We start from the raw sequence: 23,371 nt of genomic DNA on the forward strand, positions 1-23,371 counted from the left end.
CCTATGGCCACTGCTGAGTTTTCCAAATTTGCTGGCATATTGACCTTAGCACTTTCACAGCATCACCTTTTAGGATTTGAAATAGCTCAACTGGAATTCCATCACCTTCACTAGCTTTGTTCGTAGTGATGCTTCCTAAGGCCCACTTGACTTCACATTCCAGGATGTCTGGAGTGATCACACCATCGTGGTTATCTGGGTCATGAAGATCTTTTTTGTATAGTTCTTCTGTGTATTTTTGCCACCTCTTCTTAATATCTTCTGCTTCTGTTAGGTCCATACCATTTCTGTCCTTTATTGAGCCCATCTTGCCATGAAATGTTCCCTTGGTATCTTTAATTTTCTTGGAGAGATCTCTAGTCTTTCCCATTCTATTGTTTTCCTCTATTTCTTTGCACTGATCACTGAGGAAGGCTTTCTTATTTGGAACCTGTTTTTGGAACTTTGTGTTCAGATGGGTATATCTTTCCTTTTCTCCTTTGCCTTTACCTTCTCTTTTCTCAGCTATTTGTAAGGCTTTGTCAGACAACCATTTTGTCTTTCCTTTTCTCAGGAATGGCCTTGATCACTACCTCCTATAAAATGTCATGAACCTCTGTCTTTAGTTCTTCAGGCACTCTGTCTACTGGATCTAATCCCTTGAATCTATTTGTCACTTGCACTGTATAATCATAAGGGATTTTATTTAGGTCACACCTGAATGGTCTAGTGGTTTTCCCTACTTTCTTCAATTTAAGTCTGAATTTTGCAATAAGGAGTTCATGATCTGAGCCACAGTCAGCTCCCGGTCTTGTTTTTGCTGACTGTATAGAACTTCTCCACCTTTGCCTGCAAATAATATAATCAATCTGATTTCAGTGTTGACCATCAGGTGATGTCCATGTGTACAGTCTTCTCTTGTGTTGTTTGAAACTGGCTGAATAATATTCTTATGACTGAATAATATTTCACTGCATATACATACTGCATCTTTTTTATCCATTCATTCTCTGAAGGGCATTTAGGTTGTCTCCCGTTCAGTTCAGTTTAGTTCAGTCACTCAGTCGTGTCCAATTCTTTGAGACCCCATGGACTGCAGCACACCAGGCTTCCTTGTCCATCACCAACTCCCAGAGTTTATCCAAACTCATGTCATCCAACCATCTCATCCTCTGTTGTCCCCTTCTCCTCCCATCTTCAATCTTTTCCAGCATCAGGGTCTTTTCAAATGAGTCAGTTCTTCACATTAGGTGGCCAAAGTTTTGGAGTTTCGGCTTCAGCATCAGTCCTTCCAATGAATATTCAGGACTGATTTCCTTGAAGATTGACTGGTTGGATCTCCTTACAGTCCAAGGGACTCTCAAGAGTCTTTTCCAACACCACGGTTCAAAAGCATCAATTCTTTGGCACTCAGCTTTCTTTACAGTTCAATTCTCACATCCATACGTGACTACTGCAAAAACCATAGCTTTGACTAGATGAACCTTCGCAGGCAAAGTAATGTCTCTGCTTTGTAATATGCTGTCTAGGTTGGTTATAACTTTTCTTCCAAGGAGCAAACATCTTTTAATTTCATGACTGCAGTCACCATCTGCAGTGATTTTGGAGCCCCCCCAAAAATAAAGTCTGTCACTTTCCATTGCTTCCCCATCTATTTGCCATCTTTTCTATTGGGAACACTGCGATAAACATGGGAGTGCACTTCTCTCTTCAAATTACTGTTTTCATTTCCTTTGGGTATATACCCAGTAGTGGAACTGCTGGGTCACATGGCAGATCTATTTTTAATTTTTTGAGGAATCTCTTTATTGCTTTCCATAGTGACTGGACCAATTTACATTTTCACCAACAGTATATAAAGGTTCCTTTTTCACCACATCCTCAACAGCAACTGTTATTTTTTGTTTTCTTGATGCCATTCTAATGGGAGCATAACTCTTAAATTTTTAGTGTGAATGGAGAGATCACTAGCTAAGGCTAGAGGGAAACCCATTCAGATCTTATTCAAAAATTGCATTTTGATGAAGATGATGAAACAAACATACGTCCAGACATAACGTATCCTTCCTCTTTCCAAGCAGATAGATTCAAACTTATCCACAAACATCAGAGACTCTCTCTTTCTAAAATTATTTTGATTATTTCTCATTTTTCCTCAGATAATAGCTTAATCAAAATTTTTTCAGTGCCCAACCCCAATTCCTCAAGCTTGACTTCAGCCTTATTCCTGCTCAGTCTTCCTTTTTTTAAATTTATTTTTAATTGGAGGATAATTAACAATATTCTGATCATTCATGACATACATCACTGCTCAGTCTCCTTATTTATACAGAATAAAGAAGTCTCTCTAGAAACAGATTTAAGAAGGCACTCATCTTCTCCTATGTGACCAAGTCATGCACTCATCTCCTGTGAGACCACCAAAATTGCAACTAGCTGGTTAATAACCATCAACAGGACACTGGAACCCAACAATGACAAAGGACTAGGAATCCCCAGTGAATCTGACTTCGAAGGCCAGCAGGATTGACTGCAGGACTTTCACAACTGTTAATTGGTTACACCTCAATAAATATTAATAAAAACTTTTTTTAAGAAAAGAAGTCTCTGAAAAACCATTCAAAGAGTTGAAGCCAATGCGAAATTCTCTTCTCAATCACTGCTTTCTCACTTTCTTCTCATCTCTATATTCAGGCCTAACTCTCCTTTCATCTTCTCCACATTCCACAGGAAAATAAGCCTATTCTAGGAGTCCTAGGCATTCCTTGGGCTTGTGGTCAATACCTGCAGGCAACTTTGTTGGCAGGATTTTCAGCAAAGTGGCTGGTGAGGAACTTGCTTGAAGATTAATAAAGCTGGGGGAGGGCTTGGCTTGACAAAGAGGCACAGTATTACCCTCCTCTTTGGCTGTGGTGTTAATAGAAAGCCTCAACTCCAGCACCCATCCTTGTAGTTGATACACATGCATAGTGGTGTGCGGGCCAATAGCCCAAGCCTCTGTGCTTGCGCGGAGGTTTGTGTTGCACATGGCCACCCTATTTAAATTTGCATAGAAAAGGTGAAAAAATCTGGACACTTGTAGTTTGTTTCCTCCTGCCGCTTAAGAGAGAGAGAAAATATGTCTGACACTTGCAGTCTATTTCCTCCATTTGGAGACCCCTGGCCTTCCTGCCTGTTACCCTCTCAAAACTCAACATTCATAAAACTAAGATCATAGCATCTGGTCCCATCACTTCATGTCATATAGATGGGAAAAAGGTAGAAACAGTGATAGAATTTATTTTCTTGGGCTCCAATCACTGTGGACAGTGACTACAGACATGAAATGAAAAGGTGCTTGCTCCTTGGAAGGAAAGCTATGACAAACCTACACAGCATATTGAAAAGCAGAGACATCAGGTTGCTGCTGACAGTCTGTATAGCCAAAACTATGGTTTTTCCAGTAGTCATGTATGGATGTGGGAGCTGGACCATAAAGAAGGCTGAGTACTGAAGAATTAATGCTTTGGAATTGTGGTGCTGGAGAAGACTCAAGAGTCCCTTAGACGGAAAGGAGATCAAACCCATCAATCTTAAAGGAAATCAACATTGAATATTCATGGCAAGCACTGATGCTGAAGTTGAAGCTCCAATACTTTGGCCACCTGATGCAAACAGTCAACTCATTAAAAAAGATCCTGATGCTGGGAAAGATTGATAGAAGGAGGAGAAGGGGGCGACAGAGAATGAGATGGTTGAATGGCATCACCGACTCAATGGACATGAGTTTGAGCAAACTCTAGGAGATAGTGAAGGACAGGGAAGTCTGGTGTGCTGCAGTCCATGGGGTTGCAAAGAGTCCGACACGACTGAACAACTGACCTACAATTTATTTGGCTGAGTCAGGTCTTAGTTGAGCCACATGGGTTCTTCACTGCATCCTGTGGAATCTGTAGTAGTTGCAGCATGCGGACTTAGTTGCCCCACAACACATAGGATCTTAGTTCCCTGACCAGGGATGAACTCACGTCCCCTGCATCTACTATTTTTTTTTAAGTAAGTTAAAACCACTAAATTGATTTCAACCCATTAATGGGTAGCATACCGCAGTTTGAATGAGAATATCTAGATCAGGCACTATGAAGAACAGTACAGAGAAAAGTGAAAAATAGAACTACCATATGACCGAGCAATCTCACTCCAGAGCACATATCTGGAGAAAACTATAATTTGAAAAGATGCATGCACTCCAATGTTCACAGTAGCACTGTTTACCATAGCCAAGATATGAAACCAATCTAAATGTCCATCAAGAGATGAATGGATAAAGAAGATGTGTACATACATACAGTGGAACCTACTCAGCCGTAAATAAATAATAAAATAATGCCACTTGCAGCAACATGGATGGACCTAGAGATTATCATACTAAGTGAAGTCAGACAGAGGAAGACAAATATCATTTAATATTATATATGGCATCTAAAAAGATGATACAAATGAACTTATTTATAAAACAGAAACAGACTCACAGATCTTGAAAACAAACTTATGGTTATCAAGGGGGAAAGGTGGGGGCAGGGATCAATTAGGAGGTTGGGATTAACATATACACACTACTATATATAAAACAGATAATACAGGAAACTACTCAACCTATCTGGGCAAAGAATCTGAAAAAAAAATGGATATATATAAATGAATCACTCTGCTGTACACCTGAAACACAACACTATAAATCAACTATACCCCAATATAAAATTTAAAAAAAACTTCTTTAAAGAAATGGCAAATTTTGCCTTTTGTGCCAACTCAGATAAACTGGCAGTAGCCATTAAAGGTGTGAGAAGAAAGACTATAAATCTGAATTCGAGAACAATATTAAATAATGCTGGGATTGATTAGAGATGTCAGTAATGAGGTATACATGCCATTTATCTATCATTCCTGATCAAGATTCTAGATGAAAACTAAACAGGCTTTATTTTTACACAAGTCAGAGCAAGTATAAAAAAATTGTTTTTTCAGAAAAAGTTTTTGCAGCATCTTGTATTTCTCTTGAAGATCACAAATTGATTAACAATGGATTCTTATTTGAGCTTTATAAGAGAAATCCACAGATCCAATCACGCATAGATTATGGAGTACTATAGTATATACTATTGAAAAAAACATGCAGATAAGTGGACCCATTCAGGTACAAATCGGTATTGTTGAAGGGTCAACTGTAGTAGGAAAAAATGAGATTGAACAGGTGAGTCAGGAGGTATCATGAGAGGCCTTACTTCTTGTCTCAAGGAATCTTAACAATTGGTTTGGCTCTAAGCATGTATCAATTTGGGGATGTATATATGCACATCCAAGGGAAATCTGTAATGGTGAGGGCAAGGGAGAGAAAAATGTCTCTCAAATTTCATTTGGCTTTTGTACCAGCCACTAAGCCAGGTCCAAACAGTCCCATCTCCTGATATACACAAACCTGTGTAGCTCCCTCCTATATTATACCAGGGTTGGTTTGTGTGAACACAGTAATATGGCAGAAGTGATGTCACTTTCAGGTGTAGGTTATGTAAGACATTGACGCGTCCATCTTGGAAGTTCTCCTCTTTCTTAGATAATTCACTCTGAGTGAAGTCATATGGTGAAATGCCTATGGGGAGGCCTAGGTGGTGAGGTACTTAAGCCTCTTGCCAATATCCAAGTGAATGAGCTTGAAGAAGATCCTCTATCCTCTTCAGAGACGGCAGCCCTATTCAATACCTTGACTGCAATCCTACAGGGGAACTGAGCCAGAGATACTCGGTTAAGTTGTTCCTGGAGCCTTGACCCTTAGAAACTATTACCTAATAAATGTTTGTTATTTTAAGCTTTTAATTTCTGGGGTATTCTGCTATGCAGCAACAGAAAACTAATACAGTCTTTTCCTTAGCTATCACATGGTATTTTCACAGTCCAAAATCAGACTACTTCAGGGACTTCCCTGATGGTCCAGCGGTTAAGCATCTCCTGGCCAAAGCAAGGGACATGGGTTCTATCCCTGGGTCAGGAAGATCCCACATGCCAGAGGGCAACTAAGTCCGTGAGCCACAACTACTGAGCCCACTTGAACCAGAGCCTGCGCACCGAAAAGAGAGAAGCTACTGCAGTGAGAAGCCCATGCACTTGGTGCAACTAGAGAAAGCCCATGCATAGCAATCAAGACCCAGTGCTTCCAAAAATAAATCAACTTTAAAAAATAAAAATTCCCTCCAAGTGTAAAAATATGAGAAAATATTTGACCTGTAATTTTCTTTTGCATCTTCCCAAGCAAGTTGTCTAAATTCCTCATACATTTTTTTATTGAAGTGATCTCTGAGGAAAAAGGACCAGAAACGAAAGAGGGTATTCATTTCTTGGGACTGGCCAATTCCCAAACGTTTTCTCTCTGGAAAAAGTCAAAATGGCAGACATTTTACATAGTATAAAATAAAGAAAGCTGAAATACATTAATCTCCAAAAACATATTTGGGTTTCTTCTAAACAAAGAATAATCATTTTTCTGACTCATTGCTCAAGTTTAAGCATTTGTCAATGGTAATGAGAATACAGTAAACTTTATTCCCTAATGTATCTAAACTATAAAATACATGAATAAAGAATATATAAAAACATTTAAGGTAATTAAAACAAAACAAAATAAAAGAATATTTAACCTGATATTAAATGTTACAACTTGAATTTGCTACAATTATGTTTTAATCTTAAAGCTCACTATATAAAGGAAAGCATCTTACCACTCAGGCATCTTCTACGATACTTGTGGTACACTTGTTGGGTAAAGCCGTTTTCCTTCAAAAGTTCATGGGAAGGGTGCTGGAACTTTGGGAATGAATGAGGAGTACATCCATAACTTCCTATTAGTTGTGTACCTTCTGAAGGCGAAGCATTTGAACTGCTGTTTGAGGAGGGGGAAAAAAACCTTCAAACTGAAATATCGAGAACCAATTTGCACTGTTTGTTACTGGGAGTTTGAACAGTGAAGGCATTAGCCCCTAAAACTCTCCTAAACTAATGATATACAGCTATTCATGTTCAACACACGGTTTAATTCAGAAGTTGATAAAGGACATGGTCATAAATCCTCAAACTGAAACAGTAAATAGAAGCAGATAACTCACCAGCTAGCTTACTCCTCTTTTCCAGATCTGTTAATTTAGTTTACATTTTTTTTTCTTATGGTACTGGAGAAATTTTCAATTTTTATGAGTAATTAGGTTAATAATACAAATTGAATAAGTAGAAATGAGGAGTAAAATCCGGCAGACAATATTTTCATTATCCTAAAGACATACCTGCTGCTGCTGCTGCTAAGTCGCCTCAGTTGTGTCTCACTCTGTGCTACCCCACAGATGGCAGCCCACCTGGCTCCCCCGTCCCTGGGATTCTCCAGCCAAGAACACTGGTGGGGGTTGCCATTTCCTTCTCCAATGCATGAAAGTGAAAAGTGAAAGTGAAGGTGCTCAGTCGTGTCCGACTCGTCACGACCCCATGGACTGCAGCCTACCAGGCTCCTCTGTCCATTGGATTTTCCAGGCAACAGTACTGGAGTGGGGTGCCATTGCCTTCTCCAAAGACATACCTACTTCTCTGTAGATCAATTTCACCTCTGAAATTTCACCTTTATCCATCTTTTCCTTTTCATCTTCACTCTATTATTCAAATTGAGGCTTTCTTTCTTTCACTTGAACTAACTGGTGTCTGGGTTTTCCAACCTCCTTTCTCTATGCTGTCACCAAAGTGATCTCCCTAAAACTGATTTAAATCACTGGTTCTCAATATGTGGTCTGCAGATACTTAGAGGGATTCCTAAGAACCTTTCAGAAAGCCTGCAAGGTCAAAACTATTTACAAAATTTTAGACATTCTTTGCCCTCTTCATTGTGTCCACATTTGTACTGATGGTACTAAAGCAATGGTGTATAAAACTGCTGATGCAAACTGAAGCATTGGCACCAAAGTTTACTTACTACTGATTGTATTATTCACTGCTATGTAATACTTGAATTTTTTTTCTTTTGCCAGTTTTATCTTAAGAGATCCTTGATGAAGCAAACAAAATTAACTTTATGAAATCTCAACACTTGAGTACGTCTTACTGCGTGTGACAAAATGGAACAGAAGCTTTAGTTTTGCAAAATGAGAATGTTCTGGAGATGTTTCACAACAATGTGAATATACTTAACACTGCTGAACTGTACTCTTCAAAATGGTTGAGATGGTAAATTTCATTCTATGTGTTTATTATCACAATCAGGAGGAGAAAAGCACTTTTGAAGCATATCAAAGTATGATGGCTGTTGTTATGGACTGTTTGTTGACTTCCTAACCCCCAATGTGATGGTTTTAGGAGTAAATATGTCATGATGGCAGAGCCTTCATAATAAGTGGGATTAGTGCCCTTACGAGAGGAGATATAAGAGTACTTCCCACTCTCTCGGCTCTCTGCTATGTGAGGATACAACAAGACGGTCATGAGCAAACTAGGAAGCAGGCCCTCACCAGACACAGGATCTGTGGGCACATTAATCTCAGATCTGCGAGAAATAAACACTTGCTATTTAAGCTCCTCAGTCTATGACATATTTGTTACAGCAGTACTATGACAGTTGTACTAAGTCAAAGCACTCCTGAAAAAAAGTTGTGACCTGGACTAGCTGATTTTTTTCATGGAATACCATTTTTAATTAGAAGATTAACCAACAACTTATAGTTATTCAGACTTCGTTTTGGCTCAGTCATTTCTTTGAAAATGAACACATGAATCTGTTTGTTTCCTCAACAAAATGTTGAGGAAAAATCCAAATTTCATGCAAAAATAAGGATTTTGGAAACTTTTTGTTTGTTACCATAAGCCTAGTGGTTTCCATTCATACCTAAACACTTACCTAATGAAATCAGTGGCGGGGTTTTTTTTTTTAAGACTTTGTGTGTGATGTAAAATATATATGATATTTGTAATTTTAATCATTCTTTAGTGTAGTGGCTCATCAGCATTAAATATTCACATTATATCACTACTATCTCTACCAAAAACTTCTTTATCATCCCCAACAAAAACTCTATTCATTAAATAATAATACTTTCCCTCTCCCTGTAGCCCCCAATAAATTCTATTCTACTTCGTCTTTGAAATTTGACTATTCTAGGTACTTCATATAAGTGGAAGCATACTAAATTCATCCTTCTGAGTCTGCCTTATATCACTAAGCATGTTTGTTCTCAAGGTCCATGTCGAGGCTTAAATCAAAATTTCATTATTCTTTATGGTTGAACCACATCCCATTGTATGTCTATACCTATTGTGTTACCTAGTCATATGTTGATGGACTATGTATTGTTTTCACCCTCTGGCTATTATGAATACTGCTTCTATAAACATGGGCATAAAAATATCTGTTCAACTGACACTTTTCATTTCTTTTGGATATAGATTTGGGATTAAAATAGCTAGGTTATACGGTAATTTTATGTTTTACCATTTTGAGAAAATGCCAAACTTTTTTCCACAATGGCTGCAGCCTTTTATATTTCCAAGAGCAAAGCACAAGGTTCTAATTTCTCCACATCCACACAAACATTTACTTTCAATTTTTAAAATCATACACATCTGTATTAGTCAGCTCAACTGCCATAACAAGATACTGCAGACTTGGGTGGCTTAAACAATAGAAATTTCTGTTCTCACAGTCCTAGAGGCCTGAAGTCCAAGATCGTAGGGCCAGAAGTTTTGGTTTCTCGAGAAGTCTCTATTTCTGGCTTACAGAAAGCCACCTTCTCAAGGTGTCCTCACAAGGCCTTTCCTCTCTCTGTCTACATGCAGAAAGAGAGAGATCTCTGGTGTTTCTTCCTCTTCTTATTAAGGTCACTAGTCCTATGTTATTAGAGCCCCATTCTGACAACTTCATTTAAGCTTAATTTCCTTAGAGGTCATATCTCAAATACAATCACACGGCAGGGTTAGGGTTTCACCATATAATTTTGGAAAGACAATTCAGTCCATAACACCATCATAATGGGTGTGAAGGGATATCTCATTTTGGTTTTTGATTTACATTTCTCAAATGATTAATGATATTACACTCCTTTTCACAGGTTTATTGGCCATTTGTACATCTCCTCTGGAGAAATATCTATTCAAATCCTTTCCCTATTTTTGAATTGGGTTTTTTCTGGTTACTGTTGAAGTTGTTGAAGATTTTTTTAGACTATTAACCCCCTTATCAGATATATAATTTGCAAATGTTTTCTCTCATTCACTAGGTGGGTTTCCCTGGTGGCTCAGATGGTAAAGAATCCATCTGTAATGCGGGAGACCTGGGTTTGATCCCTGGGTGGGGAAGATCCCCTGGAGGAGGGCATGGCAACCCACTCCAGTATTCTTGCCTGGAGAATCCCCATGGACAGAGGAGCCTGGCGGGCTACAGTCCATAAGGTTACAAAGAGTCAGACACGACTGAGTGACTAAGCACAGCACATTCAGTAGGTTGTCTTTCCACTTTGATAGTATTCTTTTTTATACAAAAGTGCATAATTATGATGAAGTAAAATTTATCTATTTTTCTCTTTTATTGCCTGTGCTTTTGTGTCATGCTCAAGAAACCACTGTCAAATCTAGCATCATAAAGATGTTCCCCTATGTTTTCTTCTAAGAGTTTTATAGTTTTAGCTCTTAGGTTTATGTCTTCAATCCATTCCGATTAATTTTTTTGTATCTGGTGTAAAGTATGGATCTCATCCTTTCACACACTGGATATCCAGTTTCCCAGCACCATTTATTAAAAAGATGATCCTCTCCTTCATTGAACAGCACCATTGTAGAAAATAAACTGACCATATATGACAGTGTTTATTTCTAGATTCTTTTTTCAATTCCATTAGTCTACATGTCTGTCCTTAAGCCAAGACCAAACTGTTTTAATTACTGTTTTGTAGTAACTTTCAAAGTTGGCAAGTGTTGGTCCTTCAATTTTATTTTTTAAAGGTCATTTTGGCTTTCCAGGGTTCCCTGCAATTGTATAAAAAATTGAGGATAAGCTTTTTCCATTTTTGTGGGGACTGTGTCAAATATATATAGATCATTTAGAACTGCAATAATGTCTTAACAATGTTAAGTCTTCCTATCCATGAAAATGGGCTGTCTTCCCATTTATTTAGGTCTACTAAATTTTTTTAGTTTTCATCATGTGTCTTTTGTTTCCTTGGTTAGATTATTCCTAAGTATTTATTTTTTTAAGATGCTAATGTAAATAGAATTGCTTTCTGAATTTTTTTTTCAAATTGTTCAGTGCTGCATATAGAAAGACAACTGATTTATATGCATTTTGTACACAGGAATTCTAGCACAGCAGTGAATACCAGTGACAAAAGCATGTATCCCTGTCTTGTTCCTGATTTTAGGATGACAGCTTTTAGTCTTTCACCAGAGTATAAGGCCCACCATGGTTTCTCATAAATACCTTTTATCATGTTGGGGAATTTTCCCTCTAATTTTTGCATTCTAAGAGTTTTTAATCATGAAAGGACATTGGATTGTATCAAATAACTTTTCTATGTCAGTTGAAATGATTACATAGTTTTTTCCCTTTTTCTATTAATATGATGCATTGTATTGGTTCCCTTATATTATATTGAATCACTTATACTACTGGGATAAATCCCACTTGTCAAGGTGAATAATCCTCTTAATACACTGTTAGATTTAATTTGCTAATATTTTCTGAGGACATATGCATTTATATTCATAAGGGATACTGGGATGTATTGTATTTTCTTGTGATGCCTTTATCTGGCTTTGGTATTAAGGTAACGCAGGCCTCAATAGAATAACTATTCCCTTCTCTTCAGTTTTTTGAAAGAGTCTGAGGAGAGTTAGTGCTAACTCTTCTTCAAATATTTGGCAGAATTCACTAGTGTAACCATTTGATTCAGAATTTTGTTAGAGGTTTCTGATTACTGATTCAATCTCTTTATTTCTTATAGGTGGGTTGAATTTTTTATTAAATTAGTTTAGGTAATTTATGTGTTTCAAGGAATTTATTCTAGGTTATGTAATTTGTTAATATATAACAACTTGCTCATAGTATTCTCTTGGAATCCCTTTTATCTCTGTAATGTCAGTAATAATGCCTCCATTTTCATTTCTGATTTGAGTTTCTTGCATCTTTTTTTTCCTTCATGGATGAGAAATTCATGGATATGGAGGGTCAAATGTATTTTCTAATTTCCACTGTAATTTCTTCTTTGACCCATGGGGTACTTAAGAATGTGCTATTTAATTTCTATGTATGTGTGAATTTTCATTTTCCTTCTGTTAGGGATTTCTAACATCCCATTGTTGTCAGAGAAGATACTTTGTGTGATCCCTCTTTTAAAATTTATTAGAAATTCTGTTATGGTCAAACATATAGTCTATTGTGAATGCCCCACATGATCTTAAGAACTTGTATTCTTCCATTGTTAGGTAATACGGCCTTCCCTGATAGATCAGTTGGTAAAGGATCCACCTGCAATGCAGGAGACCCTGGTTCCATTCCTGGATCAGGAAGATATGCTGGAGAAAGGATAGGCTACCCACTCCAGTATTCCTGGGCTTCCCTTGTGGCTCAGCTGGTAAGGAATTCGCCTGCAATGCAGGAGGCCTGGGTTCAATCCCTGGGTTGGGAAGATCCCCCGGAGAAGGGAAAGGCTACCCACTCTAGTATTCTGGCCTGGAGAAGTATGGGGTCACAAAGAGTCAGACACGGCTGAGTGACTTTTCACACTATTCACACACTATTGTTACGTGAAAAATTCTTAAATGTGTTAGGTCTAATTGCCTTATAATATTGTTCATGTACTCTATTTTGTTAATCATTTTATGTTGGGTTGGCTGATCTATGCATTATTGCAAGCAGGGTATTGAAATCTCCAATTATGCTTACAGAATGTTTATTTTTCCTCTTAATTCTGTCCATTTTTGTTTCGTATATCTCCTGAGGGGCTGTTATTAGTTACATAAATGCTATGTCTTCTATATTGAACCTCCTATTAATATATAATGTCCTTATCTCTTATATTTTTCTTAGATTTAAAGTATAGTTTGTCTGATATTAAAACAGCTACCCCAGCTCTCTCAAATGTGCATCTTTTACCATCCTTTCACTTTCAATCTATTTGTGTCTTTGAATTTAAATGGCAACCCACTCCAGTATCCTTGCCTGGAAAATCTCATGGACAGAGGAGCCTGGTGGACTGCAGTTCATGGGGGTCGCAAAGAGTTGGGCACAACTGAGCGACTAACACTAACTAACACTAACTAGTAGATGTATATAGTTGGATCATGTTTTTTACCATTCTACCAATCTCTGTCTTCTGATTGGAAAATGAAGTCTATTCATTTAAAGTCATTCATTTAAAGTAACTGCTGGTAAGGAAGGACCTGCCATTTTGTTATTAGTTTTCTATATGCCTTATAGATTTGCTGTCCCTCACTTCCTCTTACTGTCAACTTTTGTGTTGTTTCTTTTCCTTCTGAATAAAATATTTTGACTCTCATCATTTCCTCTTATATATGATCTATATATTTTTTCTTTGTAGTAGTCTTGAGGATTATAATTAATAAAAACTCTACTCAACATATCTGTTCCCTACTTTCTGTTACTAATTAAATTAAATCTTTATATACTATATAACAAAGCAGTAATTTTTTTAAGTTATTTGTCTTTTAAATAACACAGAAAGTAAAAAGTGGAGTTATAAGTTAAATTACAGTAAAACTCTTACCAAAATTGCTTCTTCCTTCATATGTCTTCACGTTACTGTCAAGTGTCCATTCATTTCAAACTGAGGACTACCTTTAGCATTTCTTACTGGGGAAATCTAGCAAACTCTGAAAATCTAGCAAATCTAACAAACTCCTTCAGCTTTTTTTTTTTTTTAGTGAATACTTTATCTTTTAAAGAAACATTAGCATTATGGCAAATTGAATGGAAGGCATAGAAATTTCCCTTATACCATCTATACTTCCTGCTCCCCAGACCATGGCCTCCTCCACTATCAACATCCAGCACATCTACCACCAGAGTAGAAACATTTGTTACAAATGACCAATCCACACTGACAACATTATAATCACCCAAAGTTCACAGTTACATTAGCCTTTACTCTTGGTGCTGTGCATTCTATACTTTATAACAAGAAGTAGCTATCATTACAGTGTCATACATAGTATTTTCACAGCCTAAAAATCCCCTAAGTTCCAACTATTCATCTCTCCTTCCCCGCAACCCCTGGAAAAAACTGGTCTTTCTATCCATAGTTTTCCTTTTCCAGAATGTCAAATAGTTGGAATTTTACAGTGTGTAGCCTTTTCAGATTGAATCCTTTCACTTAGTAATATGCATTTAAGGTTCTTCGATGTCTTTTCATGGTTTCATAGCTCATTTCTTTTTTACTATCAAATACTATTTCATTGTCTGGATATATCACAGTTTATCCACTTGAAAGACATCCTGGCTGCTTCCAAAATTGGGCAATTATAAATAAAGTTGCTTTAAATATCCATGCACAGATTTTCATGTGGACATAAGTTTTCAGCTCCTTTGGGTAAATACCACGGAGGGTGACTGCTAGATGGTATCTAAGAGTATGTTTAGTTTTGTAAGAAACTTCCAAACTATTTTCCAAATGGCTGTACCATTTTAGATCCCAAAATATTGCCAGTGAATGAGAGTTTCTGTTAATCCATATTTTCACCAACATTTATTAGTGTTGTCAGTGTTCTGGATTTGGCCATTCTAACAGGTGTGTTGTACAATCTCATTGCTGTCTCACTTTTCCAATTCCCTGATAATATATGATGTGGATGGAGTATCTTCATGTGCTTATTTGCCATTTGTATATCTTATTTGGAGAGGTACCAGATAGGTCTTTGGCCCATTTTCTAACAGGTGCTTTTTAATTTTGTTTGTTTTACTGTTGAGTTTTAAGAATTCTATAAGAGCTTTATTGATGAGTTTTATTGTATATCATAGACAATAGTCCTTTCTCAGATGTGTCTTTTATACTTTCTGCCACTCTGTGGCATGTCTTTTCATTCTCTCGTCAGTGTCATTCACAGAGCAAAAGTTTTCCACTTTTATCAAGTTCAGCTTCTTGATTTCTTCCTTCACAAATTTCACTTTTGGCATCATATCTAAAAAGTCAACATCCAACCCAGGATCGTAGATTTTCTCCTGTTATCTTCAAGGAGTTTTATAGTTTTGTGAGGTCTCTGATCCACTTTGAGTTAGTTTCTGAGAAGCACATAAGATCTATGTTTAGACTTGTTTACATATGAATGTTCAATTGTGCTAAGCACCATTAGTTAAAAAGATTATTTTTGCTCCACTGTATTGCCTTTGCTCCTTTGTCAAAGACATTTGACTTTATTTATGTGGATCTATTTCTGGGCTCTCTAGTTTGTTCCATTCATATATTTATCAAAATTTTCACCAATATCACACTGTTTTGATCACTGTAGTTTTACAGTAAGTCTTGAAGCCAGGTTATATCAATTTTCTAACTTTGTTCTTCTTAAATATCATGTTGGCTATTCTGGGTCTTTTGCTTCTCCACAAAAAATTTAAGAATCAGTCTGTTAACATCCACAAAATAACTTCCTGGGATTTTTTTTATTGGAATTGTCTTGAATATGTAGATCTAGTTGGGAAGAACTGACATCTTGACAGTACTCTTTCTATCCATGAACATGGAATATAACTCCATTTATTTAGTTTTTTAAAAAATTCCTTTCATCAGAGTTTTATACTTTTCTTCATATAGATCTTGTACATATTTTGGGCAGGGTGATAATGCAAATAGTATTTTGCCCTTAATTTCAAATTCTACCAGTTCATTGCCAGTACATAGGGAAGTGATTCACATTTGTATATTAACCATGTAACCTGTAATGCTGATGCAATTGCTTATTAGTTTCAGGAGTATATTGATTATTTATGACTTTCTACATAAACAATCATGTCATCTGTGAGCAAAGACAGTTCTGTTCCTTTCTTCTAAATCAATGTATCTTTTGTTTCTTTTTTCCCCCCTCAGGCTTTATCTCTGACTGTCTTTCAAATTTGAAGGGCAGTTTTGCCAGATAAAGAATTCTTAGTTGACAGGTTTTTTCCCCCCTGCACTTTGAATATATCAGTTTACTGGCTTTTGGCCTACAAGGATTCTGCTGAGAAATTGGCTGATACATTTACTAAGGATCCCTTGTATATGATGAGTATCTTCTCTTGTGCTGCTTTCAGGATTTTCTCTTTGTCTTTGGTTTTCAATAGTGTCATTATAAAGTGTCTTGAAGTTAGTCTCTTCTGGTTTATCCTACTTCAAGTTCATTAAGGTTACCAGATCTGTAGATTCATGTATTCTGTCAAGTTGGGAGCCACTATTCAAATATTCTTCTTGCCCCCTTTCTCTTTTCCTTTTGAGATTCCCACAGTGTGTGTACTGGTCTAGTTCATGTATCTGACAGATCCCTTAGATACTGCTTGACTTTTTCTTCATTCTTTCTGTTCCTCAGATTTGATAATTTAAACTGTTCCATCTTTAAGTCTGCTTATTCTTTTCTTTCTGCTTGATGAAAGCTACTTTTGAACCCCCTTGTGTATTTTTCATTTTAGTTACTGTATTTTCAGCTGCAGAATTCCTTTCTGGTTCCTTCATATAATTTCTCTCTCTCGGTAATCTTGTTTTCTTCATACATTGCTTTGCCATCTTTGTCTATATCTATTTAACTCTCTGAGTATCCTTAAAACAGCAGTTTTAAAGACTCTGATTAAGAAAAATGGGAATCAGAGCTTCATTAGGTACATTTTCATCAATTAATTTTATTCCTTCAAACGGACCATACTTTATTTCTTTGTAAGCCTTGTGATTTTTTTGTTGTTTAACAATGAAAATTTGAATCTTATACTGTGGTAACTCTGGAAATCAAATTCTCCCTCTTGCCCAGGGTTTGCTGTTTTTTTTTTTTTTTTTCCCTCAACTGTTGTAGGGTAATTCTGTGCTGAGGTAAGTCTGAGGTGAAAGCTTAAAGTCTCTTAGATCTTTTTCTGAGCCTACATCTTTTCTTGGGCATGGGTGATCGTTTTCTAAATTTCCCTCCATTAGTGGTTGCTTTTGAATGTCAAAACAAAAAAAGACATTCAGCCAGTGTGGAAGAAACAATGGCCACCAGACTCTGAACTTTGTTGATCAGAAGCAGTTAGCAGTGAAGAATCAAAGCTACTCCATTTTGTAAGGTTCCAGGAAAAGAGCCTTTGGAAATCCCCTGACCTTACCCCACCACCTGTGAACCAATCAGAACCCTTGGCCAGCCTGGGAAATTCGAATCAAGCCCTCGGAAAGGAGAACCAATCAGAACTCAACACCTAACCCTTCACCAGAAGGTGACCAATCAGACCCGGAGACTCCCGTTTTTTGAATTTTTCGCGCGAGAATACCCTATATAAGCAATGTAACCCAGAGCTCAGGGCTCCTCCCTATAGCTGCTGCATCGGTATCGGTGGGAACCCCAGCTCGAGCTTGGTAATAAAAACTCTCTTGCTTTTGCATCGGATATCGGCTCCCTGGTGGTCATTGGGAGATTTTGTGACTTGGGCATAACAGCAGTCGGAATACAAACTCCAATATTTGGAGGACAAGTCCTCATTGCCTATTTTGGATCCAGCAAGTCATACCAGAGTGGGGGTTGCCATCTTCGCAAACGCCAGTTACAGGGCTGGGGGTGGAGGAAGATAGACAGCTGCTACTACACAAAAGGCTGACATCAACCAATATCGACAATTTACCCAACATGCTTTCCTCTGGAAGCTTTAAGTGTTTAAGAAGATTGTAGAGTTCCAAAACTGTCGATACAGACAATTTCTGAAAATATAACTGTTGTTTAAGTGGTGAGACAGATACCTACCTATTCCTTCCCACTCTGTTATCTGCCTGACATTACTCTCCTTAGTGTGTTTATTTTAAGGCACCAAGCAAGGCATCCAGGAAGTTAATGCTTCAAAGACCCGAAACTCCCCGATGGCTTTCAGGGAAAGGTTTTTAAAGACAGGGTGAGGCAGACCAGGATCAGATATGTGGTTACCAAGGTAGAAGGAGAGGGCGAGAGGGATGGTCTGGGAGTTTGGGGTTGGTATATCCACACTATTACACTTAAAATGGATAAACAACAAGGTCCTACTGTATAGTACAGGGAACTATATCCAATTGCTTGGGATAAACCATAATGGAAAATATGAAAAAAAAAAAAAAGAATGTATAATAGGCTTCCCAGGTGACTCAGTGGTAAAGAATCTCCCTGACAATGCAGGAGACGCAATCCCTGGGTCAGGAAGATCCCCTGGAGGAGGAAATGGCAACCCACTCCAGCGTTCGTGCCTGGGAAATTCCAGGGACAGAGGAGCCTGACAGGCTACAGACCACAGGGTCGCAAAGAGTAGCACACGACAACTGTGTGCAGCACAGCAGCACTTATATATGTGTAACTGAGTCACTTTGCTGTACAGCAGAGATTGCCACGATACTGTAGACTGACTATACTTCAACAATTACAACAAAAAAAGACAGGGTGAGGGTGGGGGATTGTGGGGTACATGATCAGCTAGTTCTCATTTTGCTGACTGGTTGGTGGGGAGGTGTCAGGAGTTAATTTTGGTTCCAATGGGTATGGGGTATCTATGCTTATGGGCAGCACACAGTTAACTTCTTCCACCTGGTGGGGGTTTCAACATCACCTTTGATAGATGCTGCTGCCCTCACGGGGTCTCTATCATGAGATTTGACAATCTTGCTTCTGCACTTGCAGTTTTGAGGCCTTGTTTCAATAAACATCCAGAACTGTGTGTACTCCTCAGTGCCTGCCCACCAGGCTGGCCTTCCTCTCTTCATCACATTGTTAACGCTGTGTGTTAGGCACATGTGATATACTCATTCATTTTGTGTTGGTTGTATTTTCTCTTGGGGTCCTCTTAAGAAAATACTGTAAGCTAGCCAGCAATAACTTTTCAATGGTTGCAGAACTCTTTGTATCTTTGGAAAGCAATATGTGTAACTGATGCCCTATTGTTGGACATTCATGGTGTTTCCTTCTCTCTTTCTTCTCTCTTTTCTCTTGCTTCCTCTTTCCCCTCCTCTTTTCCTCCTTCTCCTCCTCAGGGGTGACTTTTTAAAATGTGATTACTTTGAAATTTTATTTTGAGATATGTCATCATTTAGAAGTCTGCATAACTAAGTTAATCAAGTTTTCCAGGTGACCAGTGACTCATGATGTTACAAAAGCATGCATGACAAAAGAGCCATTCAAAGTGGAAGAAGTCCAGTGGATTTTAATGTAACATAGTATGAAAACTTCACTGAGTATAAGAAAGTCATTAACATATGGTTTCAGATTCCATATTGCAACTAATATTTTCAAAACTACCACTTGTTCAACTTTGGATAAAATCAAAGAATACCTACTTTGGACAATATCAAAGAATAAATTTTAATTATCTGAAAAGGCTATTAAAACATGTCTCCCTTCCCTGGATTTTATTATTCTATTTCAACAACAAAAGAAACCCACAAATGACAAGACTGAATATAGAAACATATGAGAATCCAGTTATCTCACATAAAACAAAACATTAAACAAATATGTAAAACTTTAAGACAAATACCACTCTATTCAGGAATCTTTTGTTTTGCGAACTATATCTTATTAAAATGTTTATTTAGGTTAATATAGAATATTTATCATTGTTATTTTAAATGAATGTTTAATTTCTTTCAGCTTTACTTTTAAATTCAATTTAATTTTTTATTAAACATTTCTTGTTAAATAAAAACTAACAGAATTCATTGCCAATAGACCAGCACAAGAAATATTTAAGAAATGAAGAGCATTGTAAATAGAAAAAATGAGAATATTTTTCAAACTTCCTTTTTCCTGTTAATTGTTTTAAAATCTAATTGTCTAAAAAATAATAATAACAAAGGATGGGAAGAGATGGAACTTTACTATAGTAAGGTTCTTATCCTATACATGTAATGATGTATCATTTGAAAGGAGATTATATGTTATAATGTACACTATAAACCCTAGAAGACTAGTTTAAAAAAAGAGAGAGAGATACAACAAGCCAATAGTAGAGATAAAACAGAATCATTACAAAAACCAAGCTGATCCAAAATAAAGTAGGAAAAAAGAAAAAGAATAGATAAGACAAATAGAATATAAGATGACAGATTTAAATCCAATCAATACTTACATTAATGTAACTGGTCAAAAGATTTGTTAAAGCAATTAAATAACCCTTCAATTAAAAATAAATAAATTTTTTAAAAAGATATGAATGTTTATAGTGGGGAAGGTTATGGTGAGGGAGGCAGGCAATGCAAAAGGTATAAGGGAACTCTGTACCTTCCACTCAATTTTGCTTATAACTAAAACTCTACAAGGTAAGTTAATTAAAAAAATTCACCCCTCATTATTGTAATTACATATTTGTCTGCCATCTCCAAATTAAGGTCTGTAAAGGCAGGGACTATATATATCGTCTTCTCTGCTATATATCAGTGCAACATTTTTCATCATTATCTACTTATCTCTAAACATACTCCTCCAATAAAAAATAATAATTAAAGAAACAAACTCTGAAAATGACTTAGAATACAAAATAACTAAGTAGACAATAGATGTGCAAGGAAAGCATATAGACATTTTATCTTTTAAGGAAAATATATCTAATGAGAACAAAATGAAAAGTACCACATGAATATCCCTGAAAAAAAATACTTGGAGATTTTCAGATCATGATAAACTCTCTAGTTTTTCTTTGACTAAAACGAATTCTTCCCTTATAGTAACCAGTCAAGAAAGATTTGTTTTCCTAAAAACTCATTTTCCAATTAGAAAGTTGATTAGATAATTATTTTGAAAATATCTATACAAATGCAAGACAGGTTTTCAAGAAACACAAAGCAATAGTAACTCACCTCTGCAATCACTGTACAGGACATAGCATAACCATATTTTTATAATGTATTTAACTGGCATAGTAAAAGTTCGTTCTGTCATCTCTTTTCAGATAAATAATAGTCTTTTGTAAAATTAAAGCTAAAAGAAAAATAGCCAGCTAATCTAAATTATTTTCCCCCAAAGGAAAAACTCTAAAATATTAATGTGTTTTATTTCCATATCCTTTACATAGTTTGAACAGATTGTTTAGCACATTAACTCACTAAGAACCTACTATGCCACAAAATATCTGGAATCTTTCCAAAGATAATAACTTTAATAGACCTAAATATTTTTAATCTAAGAGTACACATTTGTGGAAATTACTTCAAAAAGGGGAAAAAAAAAAAACTATCCTACTGAATTATTCCTTAACATACTTATTGTAAAACTGTCCCACTTATTTCCTCTTCTTTGGCTTCTTTTTACTATTTTCATTGTTCTGTAACTTGCTAACATATCAATTTTTAAATGTTCCCAAATATCTAATTAGTAACTGTTTCCAGTGAACTTAAAATCAAGAACAAAGCAATGTCTGACAGATACAGTACCTGACAGAGGACGTTCTTGGTCCGTGATCTCTGGAGTCCATTACCCAACCAACATGACACTCTACAGGGGGATTTGTACTATGTCTTGTTTTTCTCTTTCTTGGACTCTAAGGAAAAAGAAGTCAAACATTGCAATTACTTTCAGTAGTGTGAACCTCACAAGTAAATTAAAACCCTCTGACTATAAACCAACTCAAACAGTTTCAGACTGTAGATGACACATTATGAAATCATATGAAGTCACAAAACTCAAACATCTCACATACAAGTTACAAAACTTAGCATGGCTAAGGTTTCAAAACAAGGATTAAAGAAAACACAGCTTAAAATGATTCTTTATTATACATTCTGATCACCTTTAATTAACACTATCCATTGTAAAGAAGTTATTCCTTAACCTGAGAAGACATCACTGTGGTAAAATATCATTTTTTTAAACAAATTCCTGCAACTTAAAATACAATTTTTTTATTGTGATAGAAACTAAAAAAGTTTCATTTTGTAATGGTGAAGTATACAAAATGTAGGCTTTATATTTTTGGTGTTCTGTGTACCTTTACATCAATAGCTTTGGGTTCTTTAACAGGATAAAATCTTGGTGTTTTGTTTGGATCTTGTAATCGAGGTGTTCGCGGTGTCTTGGGTGTCCTTGCAGGGTAAATTCTGGGAGATTCTGGAACTGCTGTGGGCAATGAACGGGCCATTGTTGCTGAAGATTCTTCTGAAACATCAAACAGTTTCTGAGCTAATTCATCAATCAAATCTGCAAAAAACAAACAAACAAACAAACAAACAAAACCAACTGTTAAAAGTATTTCAATGCTAGAAAAATTATTTTATTACTGAGAACAAGGATAATTCTGAAATTCTCTATTCTCAGAGTACTTTTTTCATTAGAAATATTTCAAATATACAAGAAAAAATTTAAGAAGAAAAACACTTGTCTACACATCATCTAGATAACTAAATTTTAATTCTGCTTTGTTCCAAACTTTTTTTTTCAAGAAAAATATGCCTAATAACCTTTCCTAATCCCATTTTGTTTTTCCTCCTCAGAGATAACCAGGCTCTTATATTTGATATTTTTATCTATTACTCTATATATGTAGTAATATTATTTTGCATAATTAACTTGATATAAATGGCATCATAGTATAATATCATTTTGCAGGCTTTTTCAGTCAATATTTTGTTTGTGACCATTACTCAAGTTCTATTCATACAGCTTTGGTTTATTCATTTACACTGCAGAATATCATATTGTATACAAAATATTAAAATTTATTCATTCTCCTGAAGACAGTGTTTTCACATTTTTAGTATAATCAATAGTGGTGCAGTGAACATTGCTGAACATGTCTCTTTGTACAAGTATGAGTATTTATCTAGGGTTTATATCTGAAATGGAAATACTGAGTCAAGCGCAATGTACTGTTTGCCAACCTGCTTTCTATAGTGGTTTCACCAATTCATACTTTGACTAGCAGTTATCCTGGTCAAGGCTAGGTTTTGCTTAGACTTTTAAATATTTTTCCATCTCAGGGGATTTAAAAGGTATTTGCATTTCTTTGGCTACTAGTGAAGTTGAGCATATTTTTATATAGTCAGCACTCAGATTTCCCTTGTGTGAGCTTGCCATTCATATCCTTTTGATTATTTTTCTGTTGGGTTATTTTTATTAATTAGTTTGTGAAAATCTGAAGGTAAAACACTAAGTAAGCAAGCAAACAAATCAAGTTAAAGTGTCAAAACTGCAGGCTCTATTTCTATGTGGTTTTTATTCAGACTTATCAACT

The 23,371-nt window shown here is 36.3% G+C and overlaps 1 protein-coding gene across 3 annotated transcripts in view; it reads right to left on the bottom strand.

Moving 5' to 3' along the window:
* LARP1B (La ribonucleoprotein 1B) overlaps window positions 1–23,371 on the bottom strand; it is a 126,210-nt gene that overhangs the window by 11,373 nt on the left and 91,466 nt on the right. For 2 of the 3 annotated variants that reach the window (XM_027956279.3, XM_027956280.3), the window contains exons 13-16: window positions 22,130–22,338; window positions 21,576–21,682; window positions 6,732–6,892; window positions 6,238–6,382 (exon numbers count right to left, since the gene is read on the bottom strand). In XM_027956279.3, coding sequence (XP_027812080.2) covers window positions 6,238–6,382; window positions 6,732–6,892; window positions 21,576–21,682; window positions 22,130–22,338 — 622 coding nt within the window. Of the gene's footprint in view, window positions 1–6,237; window positions 6,383–6,731; window positions 6,893–21,575; window positions 21,683–22,129; window positions 22,339–23,371 lie in introns of those variants that run through there. The other variant, XM_060401023.1, reaches the window with a different exon arrangement.

Source organism: Ovis aries, chromosome 17 (assembly GCF_016772045.2).
Source record: "Ovis aries strain OAR_USU_Benz2616 breed Rambouillet chromosome 17, ARS-UI_Ramb_v3.0, whole genome shotgun sequence".
In the NCBI taxonomy this organism is placed as follows: domain Eukaryota; kingdom Metazoa; phylum Chordata; class Mammalia; order Artiodactyla; family Bovidae; genus Ovis; species Ovis aries.